At 45.7% G+C, this 12,554-nt stretch overlaps 1 protein-coding gene across 1 annotated transcript in view; it reads left to right on the plus strand.

Annotated features, from left to right (window-relative positions):
* LOC143962474 (asialoglycoprotein receptor 2-like) overlaps positions 1-12,554 on the plus strand; it is a 46,592-nt gene that overhangs the window by 8,418 nt on the left and 25,620 nt on the right. Inside the window, exons 2-4 of the mRNA XM_077471748.1 lie at positions 1,970-2,050; positions 2,392-2,502; positions 4,934-4,972. Of these exons, the coding sequence (XP_077327874.1) occupies positions 1,970-2,050; positions 2,392-2,502; positions 4,934-4,972 (231 nt within the window). The remainder of the gene's footprint in view (positions 1-1,969; positions 2,051-2,391; positions 2,503-4,933; positions 4,973-12,554) is intronic.

The following is a 12,554-nucleotide window of genomic DNA, read 5'->3' on the forward strand; positions in this document are numbered from 1 at the left end:
GTCATCTCAAGGGTATATAGTTTTCTTTGTACAGTCCTATGGTGGACTTATTTAGTTAGAGCAGCCTTTCTCAACCTTTTCAACATAGAGGAACCCTTAATAATAGTTCTCTGGTCTCTGGGAACCCCTTCTAAAAATTTGAAATCTACAACTCATGATACATTAGTGTGATGGTCAGTGGGATGAATTGTCCTTATACTTGTGGTCATTGGGAAGAATTACCCCCTTACAGGTAGCTAAAAAGATCAATGAGTGGGAACTTATCTGAGAGGCAGAAATTGCCCAATGCTGAAGCAACCCCTAGCAACCTCTGGAGGAACCCTAGGGTTCCACGCAACCCTGGTTGAAAATCACTGAGTTAGAGTAACATCTAGGTAACCTATGCCTGTATCATTCCACACATATGGGTACTTCAATTGTAACTGGTTGTGTGTTGTACCATCTATGTTGAGGTCCAGCATATGACATTGGGTTGTGTTCACTTTATAATAGGAAACGTTGCCAAACTGTGTCAGCACATCTTGTACCGCAGCCAGGGAAGATGAAGGGTTTGTGAGCATTAAGCCGCGTACACACGTAGCCGTCTGTCCGACATACTTAGTCTGGCGGACTTCCCGCCAGACTGTCCGTCGGACTTTCCGAACGAGCTACTTGCCCACACCTGGCACTTTTTCAGTGGACTAATACGGCGTACTAAGTCCGCCGTACTATCCGCCCTACTTTTGAAATGAACGGACTCGCCCACACACGCGGAGGAAAGTCCGCTCATTTCGAGCGTGTCTCCAGGTAGGTGGGGCCCACGAAGGATACGTCGCTGGCCCCGCCGCCTGGTATGGACTTAAAGGGGAACCCCAACGCCGAAAAAAATCGGCGTGGGGGCCCCCCAGGTCCACATCAGACCCTTGTCCGAGCACACTACCCGGCCACGTGCCCTCAACATGGGGGGTGCCTTGGCCCCCCCACCCCAAAGCACCTTGTCCCCATGTTGATGAGGACAAGGGCCTCTTCCTGACAACCCTGGCCGTTGGTTGTCGGGGTCTGCGGGCGGTGGGCTTATCGGAATCCGGGAGCCCCCTTTAATAAGGGGGCCCCGGATACCGGCCCCCCCACCCTATGTGAATGAGTATGGGGTACAATGTACCCCTACCCATTCACCTGTAAATAAAAGTAAAAAAAAACACAACACACAAGGGTTAAAATAGTTTATTGCACAGCTCCGGGGGTCTTCCGTCTTCGGGGGTCTTCTCACCGGACTCCTCCGCTATCTTCTTCTAGCTCTTTTGCTAGCGGAGGAGCCCGGCTTTCTTCTTCTTCGCCGCCGGCCTCTTCTTCCGACTTCGGGGGTCTTGTCCCCCTCTTCGGTTCTTCTGCCGGGCCACCCGCCTTCATACTCATTCACATAGGGTGGGGGGCCGGTATCCGGGGGATATATGGTAAGATATGGGGCTAGGATTAGTTTGTATTTCTTATAGTAGTCACCTGGCAGCCCATCGGGATCAAGAGTTTTGTTGTTTGGCAGAGATTCAATGGCGGAGTAAATCATCTAGGGTAAAGGGTTTGTTTAACATGGTTAGTCGCTCATTTGGTAGGGATGGAAATTTGGTGTTGTTTTAAGAAGGCATTAATAAGGTCTGGGTCTGGTTGTGTGGTTCCTGCATCTTCTTTCATATTATAAAGGGAATTATAATATGTGCTGAAGGCGTCTGCTTTCTTCTGGTGCTGAGGTATGTCGCTTGCTGTTCGGGTCCGAAGGGCAGAGGCATGAGGAAACTTGCAATCCCACAACAGCTGGATGGCCAAACGTTGAGCACCCATGGCCTAGGATGAGATTTCACCAGTTTGAGGAAAAGGAATATCGAATGGAGAGTATACATCGCTCTCACAGAGCTCCATTATATCTGCATTGCATTGCCTGAATGTTCTCCCTGGAATCTTAGGTTTTCATATGAAGGTCTCTGTTCCTTTATAGATCCACTTAGTGAGGACATTGTATATGCCAACACAGGTGATCGCAATGTACAGAGGACGAGGAATACATCAACATCCAAAGGTTAGTTATTATGATGAGGGGTATCCTCTTCATCCATTATAGCTGAGGACCGGAGTCTACATTTATAGGACATATGTCTACTAATACTGCTGTACTGGAACCAAATGAACCAATCAGATATAACCTCTTGGTTGCCATGCTTCAGTATAAATTCCACACCCAGATATGATATACTGTATGCTGCGTGACATAATATATTGATTGATGTGAGATAACATGATGTGATAGAGATATACTGCATAACACAGATAAATATAAAATGTCTTTATGTGAGATAAGAATTCTGGAGGATCATTATACTGGCTGATATACGCAGGATTTTTTTACTATCCTCTCTGTAGGGATTCCGGCTGCCAGGAGTACAAAGAACCGGGTGATACTGATCCTGGGGGTCCTCCTAATATTGGCCTTCATTACTGTGGTCATCCTCGTGAGTTTCCTCTTCATTTACAGTGAGTATCTCTATTATAATTATCAATTGGGTTATTACATGAAACTAAAAAGAGAAAAAAGGAAAAAACGGTATTACTATTTGAGCATTGGCAGTGCAGGGATGTATTTACCATAATTGCATTCAGGGGTTGGGGGGGCTAGAGGAGGCAGAACCAAACCTGAAAATTTACAAATTGTGATAATGTCTCCTTATTTTTCTTTTCTGTTTTGTTCATCTCTGGACACTGATGATTGTGTAGCGGCCATAACCCATTGCAGGGCGGCCTTGACTTAATGGGCTTACCGGTTACCTTCTCCTGGCCTGCTCCTCTGTGTCTAGGGGTTCCCAGGGTTGATACCCAATGACTTGCACACTGGCACAGATGAAGTGCTTTCAAAAAGGTTTATTTTGCAGTAAAACTTTCACAAACACAGTCTCTTAGGGAACAGAGGGCACAAGTGAAAAACTCAGGTACCTTGAACTGCAGGTTTAACAAAGTCTCTATTTCCACCCAGAGAGTAGCCACTCGCAGCTGGGTACTTCAAGGCTGAACAGACCTCTAGCCAGAGATCATGGCAGTCAGCATGTTGACTCAAAACTTTATCAACCAGCTGAGAGTTTACAGGAACCTTTTTCTAACCGTACCTGGAATGGTTCCCGCTTCCTCCATGGTACTGGAAAAGTGTGAATTCGTCAATGTTCTTCTCAACCCAGTAACCAGGCAATTCTCAGGATGCCACTTGCCGGCCCTCCTCCGAAGAGTCCTCCCCCGGTCACTTCCACGAGCTGACAAGAGCACACCCGGACACTTTGAATCCTCCCTCAGTTACTGCGCCTCGGAACAGCCGGCTCCGAGACTCGGGAACAGACGGATCCCTACCCCAGACCAGATGGGTCTAACAGGGGCCTCTGACAGGAACATGTTGGGGGATGTCGAGCACCCTGTGACCGGGACCCCTCACGGGGCTACCCCAGTCCTGGAACCAGAACAGACCAAATGGGTCTCACAAACAACTCCAGAACCCTGAACACGTGACCCACACCTGTTTAAGTACCCCTCCCAGACTCCTCTGTGGGCCTGGCACTCCCACTGATTGGCTCCGAGAGGGCCGATACCAAAACATCCAACCTGACTTGGTTCTGGCCTGTCATGTGCACCTCACCATTCACATGAACAGGCAGAACTTCTGGTTTTCCAATCATATGTTATAATTATCCCCATATTTGGGGTCACGTTGTGTTCATCTGTTATAGGCGTGTGCACATATTGGTGTTTACTGTTCCCTTGTTTCACTTTTAGTTTAATAACTATATAAGTTTGGCGCTTACACTTTATACCCTAGAACTTCTAAACATGGCCGGGCCAGACTGGTGTTAGGCCTACCTATAATAATTACCCCTCAGAACCTTTAATGTCCTGAGGCTAAAAACTAAATTTACAATGCGAGTGACATTTGATCCCAAATGTCATCCGCTACAATTGTATTCAGGAAGAAAATGTGAAGGTGTGCAGAGGGTGTGTGGGGGCTTGCAGGGGATGTAAGGGAAACGGGTGTAAGAGACGTTAGGGTGAAATACACACAGGAGATGTAGGGTTCAGGAGATGAGTAGTAAAGAGGGAAGTTGAAAGGAATGTAAGAGGAAGGGGCGTGTATGGGATGTAGAAAGAAATACAGGGCCACCACTAAATCATGGGACCCTGTACAGGTCTACTAGCTGTAAGCCAAAAGGTTTAGGTTGTTCATTGTGGATAAACATGACAGCTTCCTGCTATTAATGGTTGCTAGGGGAGCAGCAGCTGCAGGCACCCACCATGAGCATAGCATTTGTGGCCATGTAGATGAATGGACAGGGTGATGCCAATGGTTGCTAAGGATGTGGTTGGGGCAGGCACCCATTGGCATCATACGGTCCCGCTTGCTTACAGATATAAAATATTTCCTCTACCTTTGTTGTGCTTGAACTTGACTCACATCCAGAGAACGCAGCAAAATATCCTCAAAGTGCAAATGTTAATGCACACCCTACTGAAATCATTTTGGAGGTGATTATGAAACTTTTGTTCTAATAGACCCACGATGTCTCCAAAAAGAGAACGTGCCCATGCTATTACATAAGTGGCTTGTTAGCCCCCTTGTGATAATAATAAAGTTAAACAAAAAAAATAAAAAGCATGTTAAAAAAAATATAATAAAATTCTAGGAAATCATTAAAAGCAACGGCATTACCCCATGTACACAGTTTTAAAGCTTGACATGTTGGGTATCCATTTACTAAGCGCAAGCTCATCTTTTATATTTTACGAGGAAAAGATCTACCATATTCAGACTTCGGTGCAATCTGTTGATAATGCCTTTAGATGTTTTTTTTTTTTCTAGCTGCATTTTCTTTTCTGAGCTCCCCAACAGTCAAGGGATCTTTTCTGACATGATTTTCTATTTTCTCATTAGATAAAAGTTTCCAAGAGGAAATTCTACAGCTGAAGAATGGTGAGTGTTTAGGAATTCAGGGTTGCTATTGAGTGGCTTCAGAAGTTGCTTCCAATATATGCAAAAATGTTTTAGTGGAGGAGGAGGTAGTGGAAGGAGATCCTGCATATTGATGGACGAACTTCCGATGGGACGTTTCGCGAACGCGGACCGCGAACGCGGCCGATAGTTCGCAAACAGGAAACGTTCGCGGGGGGCCCCATTGACTTCAATGGGAGGCGAACTTTGCAAACCTACAGGTCAAATTTTCAGCCACAAAATAATTAATAGCTGTGCAAACATAGTCCCACCACATGGCCAATGACATAACACATGTATGAGGTGAATCTGGGATCGACAAATACAAGCATTCTTTTTTTATATGGGAAATTGTTGTGACAATTCAGGACTGTGGAGCGCATGAAGGCAATGGAGGAGAGGGGAGGTCAGGGACCAGGGTAGGCAAAGAAGAGGGTGCAGGAGATGATCACCAGCACCGTGACATACAGCAATGACACCTGCACCGTGATAGAGTCATCTGACACCAGCACCGTGATAGAGAGCACTGACATCAGCAGCGTGACATAAAGCACTAACACCAGCACCGTGAAATACAGCACTGACAGCAGCACCGAGATAGAGAGCACTGACATCAGCAGCGTGACATACAGCAATGACACCAGCACCGTGATAGAGTCATCTGACAGCAGCACCGTGATAGAGAGCACTGACATCAGCAGCGTGATATACAGCAATGACACCTGCACCGTGATAGAGTGATCTGACAACAGCACCGTGATAGAGAGCACTGACATCAGCAGCGTGACATAAAGCACTAACACCAGCACCGTGATATACAGCACTGACAGCAGCACCGTGATAGAGAGTACTGACATCAGCACCGTGATATACATCACTGACACCTGCACCGTAAGCAGCCCCAGGAGGAAGTCAGCATAGCACAGGGATGGTGGGAGCCCCTCATAATATGCACAGCAGAGGTACAGCCCCAGGAGGATGTCAGCATAGCACAGGGATGGTGGGAGCCCCTCATAATAAGCATCCCCAGGAGGAAGTCAGCACAGCACAGGGATGGTGTGAGCCCCTCATAATGAGCATAGCACAGGGATGGTGGGAGCCCCGCATAATGAGCATAGCACAGGGATGGTGGGAGCCCCTCATAATGAGCATAGCACAGGGATGGTGGGAGCCCCTCATAATATGCACAGCAGAGGTACAGCCCCAGGAGGAAGTCAGCACAGCACAGGGATGGTGGGAGCCCCTCATAATAAGCAGGCCCAGGAGGAAGTCAGCACAGCACAGGGATGGTGGGAGCCCCTCATAATAAGCAGCCCCAGTAGAAATATGACCCACTCCTGTATACCACCCCTGCGGAAGGGCCTGCCTCTTCCTTTGCCTGTCATTTTTTAAATGACCCTGTGACAAAACTCTCAGTCCCTATACCGATGAAGGACTGCTGCAGTATAGGGCAGCGGTCAGTAGGGATGAGCCGAACACCCCCCTGTTCGGTTCGCACCAGAACCTGCGAACAGACCTAAACTTCGTGTGAACTTTAAAACCCTATTAAAGTCTATGGGACTCGAACGTTCACAATCTAAAGTGCTCATTTTAAAGGGTAATATGCAAGTTACTGTCCTAAAAAATGTTTGGGGACCCGGGTCCTGCCCCAGGGGACATGGATCAATGCAAAAAAAAGTTCTAAAAACGCCCGTTTTTTCAGGAGCAGTGATTTTAATAATGATTAAAGTGAAACAATAAAAGTGTAATATTCCTTTAAATTTCATAGCTGGGGGGTGTCTATAGTATGCCTGTGAAGGCGCACATGTTTCCCGTGCTTAGAACTGTCCCTGCACAAAGTGTCATTTGTGCAGGAAAAAAAGTATTTTAAAATCACTTGCGGCTATTGTCGGCTCCCCGTAATACAGAGAACACTCAATGAGTGTTCTCTGTATTAGCCGACAATTCATTCATTCATCAACATGGGGGACAAGGTGCTTTGAGGGGTCACAGACCCCCAAAGCATCCTCCCAATGTTTAGGGTATGTGGGTATGTGGCCTGGTACGGTTCAGGAGGGAGGGGGGCCGCTCTCTCGTCCCCCCCTCTTTTCCTGCGGTCTGCCAGGTTGCGTGCTCGGATAAAGGGTCTGATATGGATTTTTAGGGGGACCCCCACGTCAATTTTTTTTTTTAATTTGATGCGGGGTTCCCCTTAATATCCATATCAGACCTGAAGGGTCTGGTATGGATATTTAGGGGGACCCCCACGTCAATTTTTTTTTTTAATTTGACACTGGGTTCCCCTTAATATCCATGTCAGACCTGAAGGGCCTGGTAATTGAATTTAGGGGAACCCCCACGCTTTTTTTTTTATCAATGAATGAATGAATTGTCGGCTAATACAGAGAACACTCATTGAGTGTTCTCTGTATTACGGGACCGACAATATAGCCGCAAGTGATTTTAAAAGACTTTTTTTCCTTCACAAATGACACTTTGTGCAGGGACAGTTCTAAGCACCAGAAACATGTGCCCCTTCACAGGCATACTATAGATACCCCCAGCTACGAAATTTAAAGGAATATTACACTTTTATTGTTTCACTTTAATCATTATTAAAATCACTGCTCCTGAAAAAACGGCCATTTTTAAAACTTTTTTTTGCATTGATCCATGTCCCCTGGGGCAGGACCCGGGTCCCCAAACACTTTTTAGGACAGTAACTTGCATATTACCCTTTAAAATTAGCACTTTAGATTTCTCCCATAGACTTGTATAGCGTGTTCCGACTTTTCGAATTTGCTGTGAACAGCCCAAATTGTTCACTGTTCGCTGAACAGGCGAACAGGCAATGTTCGAGTCGAACATGAGTTCGACTCGAACTCGAAGCTCATCCCTAGCGATCAGCAGTAGTTCACCTCAACCCTATGTATTGTGGACCTATACCAGTCCTTATAGAATAGCAGACTGTACCTCACTCAACCCTATGTACTGTAGTACCCTATACCTTACCAGTCCTTATAAGGACCTTTGTGGAACAAATAGGTTGTGACTGATTAGCAGACTGTCTGTCAGTCCCTAGACCGATGAAGGACTGCTGCAGTATAGAACCCTAGACAGACCAAGTTAACAAGTAGGTTGTGAGTGATTAGCATACTGTACGTCAGTCCCTATACCGATGAATGACTGCTGCAGTATAGGGCAGCGGTCAGCAGTAGTGCACCTCAACCATATGTATTGTGGACCTATACCAGTCCTTATAGAATGGCAGACTGTACCTCACTCAACCCTATGTACTGTAGAACCCTACACCAGGTTATTACCAGTCCTTATAAAGGACCTTTGTGGAACAAGTAGGTTTGAATGATTAGCAGACTGCAGCAGAAGGGCAGCAGTCAAGTATAATATTCTTTCTATATTTGGAAGAAAGAATATTATACATGTACAAGCCTATTACCATACCACTGATACCAGTCCTGAAAAGAACCTTTGTGGACCTAATATAGTAACAGCTACTGATTAAACTGACCCTCACTGCCTCACAAACTGCTTCCTGCCTGTCCCTATATAAACTGACAAAACAGAGGCTACTGGAACAATAACTGGAATAGCACTTTTGTGGACCTGATAGTAACAGCTAATGATGATGACTAAACTGACTGTCCCTACAGCAGACACACCGTCCTGTCCCTTTCTCTAAACTGACAAAAGACGCTCAGGCTGCTGCAACAATCAGTAGCACAGCAAACCTATATACACCTAACACCTATACCAGTCCTGAAAAGAACTTTTGTGTACCAAATAGCTAGCGATTTGGGTCACTGCAATCTCTCCCTGCTCCACACAGCAACCTCTCCCTATAGTGACAGAAGAAAGAATGTAAAATGGCCGCCGGATCGGGTGTATTTATAAGTTAGGCGGAATGTCCAAGTGTCCATGTGCTGTAATGTCTCAATTGGCTGTCCTGTACCCCATGATGGATGTGTCATCATAGGTCAAAGTTCTTTTATACAGTAAAAACACGGAAGTCCGCCGGGCGAACGGCGGCAATAGTCCGCCGATCGGGCGAATCGCGAACAGCCGAAATTCGCCACGAAACGACCGCCGGGCGAACCGTTCGGCCATCACTAATCCTGCATACATAATTCTGTGGAGGAGGAGGTAGTGGAAGGAGATCCTGCATACATAATTCTGTAGAGAAGGAGGTAGAGGAAGGAGATCCTCCATACTTAATTCTGTGGAGGAGGAGGTAGTGAAAAGAGATCCTGCATACATAATTCTGTGGAGAAGGTAGTGGAAGGAGATCCTGCATACATAATTCTGTGGAGAAGGTAGTGGAAGGAGATCCTGCATATATAATTCTGTGGAGAAGGTAGTGGAAGGAGATCCTGCATACATAATTCTGTGAAGGAGGAGGTAGTGGAAAGAGATCCTGCATATATAATTCTGTGGAGGAGGAGGTAGTGGAAGGAGATCCTGCATACATAATTCTGTGGAGGAGGAGGTTGTGGAAGGAGATCCTGCATACATAATTCTGTGGAGGAGGAGGTGGTGGAAGGAGATCCTGCATACATAATTCTGTGGAGGAGGAGGTAGTGGAGGAGATCCTGCATGCATAATTCTGTGGAGGAGGAGGTAGTGGAAGGAGATCCTCCATACATAATTCTGTAGAGGATGAGGTAGTGGAAGGAGATCCTGCATACATAATTCTGTGGAGGAGGAGGTAGTGGAAGGAGATCCTGCATACATAATTCTGTGGAGGAGGAGGTAGTGGAAGGAGATCCTCCATACATAATTCTGTGGAGGAGGAGGTAGTGGAAGGAGATCCTGCATACATAATTCTGTGGAGGAGGAGATAGTGGAAGGAGATCCTGCATACATAATTGTGTGGAGGAGGAGGTAGTGGAAGGAGATCCTGCATACATAATTCTGTGGAGGAGGAGGTAGTGGAAGGAGACCCTGCATACATAATTCTATGGAGGAGGAAACAAAAGGATATTCCCCCATGTGATCCCATCACTAAAACACTCAGCCTCTTACTAGAAGATGTTCATCTCTAATATTTAAAGAGATAAAAAAAAAAAAAAAACGCTCAATGTGTATAGGTCTTTAGTAGTCACTAATGCAAGCTGATGTGGTCCTCAGGAACTCCAACCAGCCCAACACTAAGGGGTAAATAGTGCGGCTTGTGCAGTATATGAATCCCTTAAACAAGTGCCTAAGAAGCCAGCATAGTGTTACTCCACCAAAACAGGTTTATTACAATACTGTAGTGCAATAGGCAAACACCTACTGTACACAAGGGTGGAGACAGAGTTGCACAATCTGAAGCCACCACACCATTCAAACATGGCAGGTCAGGTTTCCCATCTGGCTACAGGACATCAGAGTCCTTTTTCTGCCCTCAGCATTGGGCGGGCCCTGATGTCGTGGACCTTTGAAGTCATGGATCCTCTTCTCTCCTCAGCAGTAGGAGTATTCTGACATCATGGGTCCATTACATCACACGTCCCCTCCTTTTTTCAGAAGTGGGTGGATCCTGACATCATGGGTCCTTTTTTGTCCTCAGCAGTGTATTTTATTAAATTGAAGTTGGGCTTTAAAGCAGAGCTATTATCAGATATGATGTCCACTGCCCAGTACACCATGTTTCATGGTGATCCTAAATGGTAACAATCATGTTCACCGCTTCTCCAAAATTCCATTATGGTCACATGTCTAAGTCCCTAGAATCAGAGTTCAGACTGCTTGATTCTTCTCTTTAGTAGAAGAGTGTGACCCCTGATTGGGGTGAGTAGAGTTGTGGTCAGGGCTTAACGTGCTCCTGGTGCTTGCTAATGCCTGTGCTCACAAGCACAGGCCTTGGTCACTGGAAAACAGTCTTAAGATTGCACTCTAATTTAGAATCAAGCATGTCTGGCTTGCACAGTAAACTCTTTGGGTACGTCACACTCCTTAGTGACCCACACTTCACTTTAACTGTACTCTGACTTCTCCCAATGGATGCTGCAATTCTGAGTGGGTACCGGGGAGCCTGTAACCTACTCACCAGCACAGCCCGATATGTCGCCTCACTCCCACTACGAGGCTTCTCCCCGACACATACAGAGATCATTTCTTTACATGTTTCCAAGCTTCTCCACGCCCAAGGGCCCTCCTTTCCTCTAGTCTTCGGTGACCTCCAGGCTGGGTACATGGGGTACCCTGTGTCGCAATATCAGTCCCTGGATGTGGGCCATAATTCGCTAGGAAGTGGGTTAAACTCACAAACTTCCTCACCACAAGGGACTTCTGTCACCCAAGCCAGGTCACCACCATTTCCTTCTGACTGGCTACTTTATCACCCAACATAACTCCAGTTACACTTGACAGCTGCAATATCACCTTCTCCACTCCACTGCAGAAAAAAAATCATAATGTGTTCACACCAAATTATTTTCAGCCCTGCTCTTTTGATATGCTATGCATGCATTTCTTTTGAATGAGCATCGGGCCAGACACTTTCTTAGAACTTTAGAACTTTTATCGGAAACTTGTGCATGTACAAAACAATATAAAGATCAGTCTTTCACGGATTCTTCCATACACAACTCTAGCTCATCCTAACTTCAGTCTGCCCCAGTTCATACCTTCAAATAAGAACTTTGCTCTGAGTGAAGACCATGAACCCGTCTATGGTACTCCGACTGATTACCCACCAAGGGGGAGCCCCCAAAAGTTATAGCAGACATACAGTACACGTGTCTGCAGTCCCTACAGTGCAATTCCCCATCAAAAGGACTCTGATAGGTTGCCTCCTCTTGTATTTACAGCCCTCCATAAGGGGGCAGAGCCACGATAACACTTGAGAGCGGGCATCTTAACCCCAGCCTGACTTCTAGGCAGCTTAATAGATAAAACCCACTAACCAGAATTGCTCAGTAAAAACAGTACAGAAATACAACATGAGGTAGAACTTGGCAAAGTAGGTGCTCCACAATTAGGCCCCTGCCTACAGGGTAGTGGGTGCGTTTTGAATGAATGTATGTAGAGTATAGAGGGGTGTATAATGATAAACCTGAATATACTAATTGATATTGGTTTTCCTCTCTTTCTCAGAGTCTAACGTGAAGCATAATTTAACAGATCAAATCATGAGTAATTATGTACTACTCATGTATATTAGGAAAGTTTTGGTAGCTGTTATCTAAATATTCTAAATCACCTTCTGTATCCAGTCCCTATTCATGAACCCACAAAGAATGGGGGAGTTTTTCTGAAGCATGTAGAAGATTGGGAGCTTTGGTCATTGCTTCAATGTATTGAGGATTCTTCTTAATGGATAGCGGCGTATTCTTAAACTAGACTCGCCTCTGTTAGCGATAAGCCAAAGACATCTGGGTTTGGTTCTAGCAGGGTCCAAAGCAAGGTTCCAAAGTATGGGAGGTGTGAAGTTTGCAGAACCATCCTGTTCTTGTTGCGTAACCCCATCCTTTGTGTCAGAAAAAGTCAGATACATTCAAATTTCCGAATAAAAAAAAAAAATGTGTCTGAATTTCGATTAAAAATTAAACCAACCACACATGTTTAGGATACCATGCCTGAA

The sequence above is a fragment of the Lithobates pipiens genome, unplaced genomic scaffold (genome assembly GCF_037356315.1).
Source record: "Lithobates pipiens isolate NorthernLeopardFrog02 unplaced genomic scaffold, aLitPip1_a1.2 Scaffold_8, whole genome shotgun sequence".
NCBI lineage: Eukaryota > Metazoa > Chordata > Amphibia > Anura > Ranidae > Lithobates > Lithobates pipiens.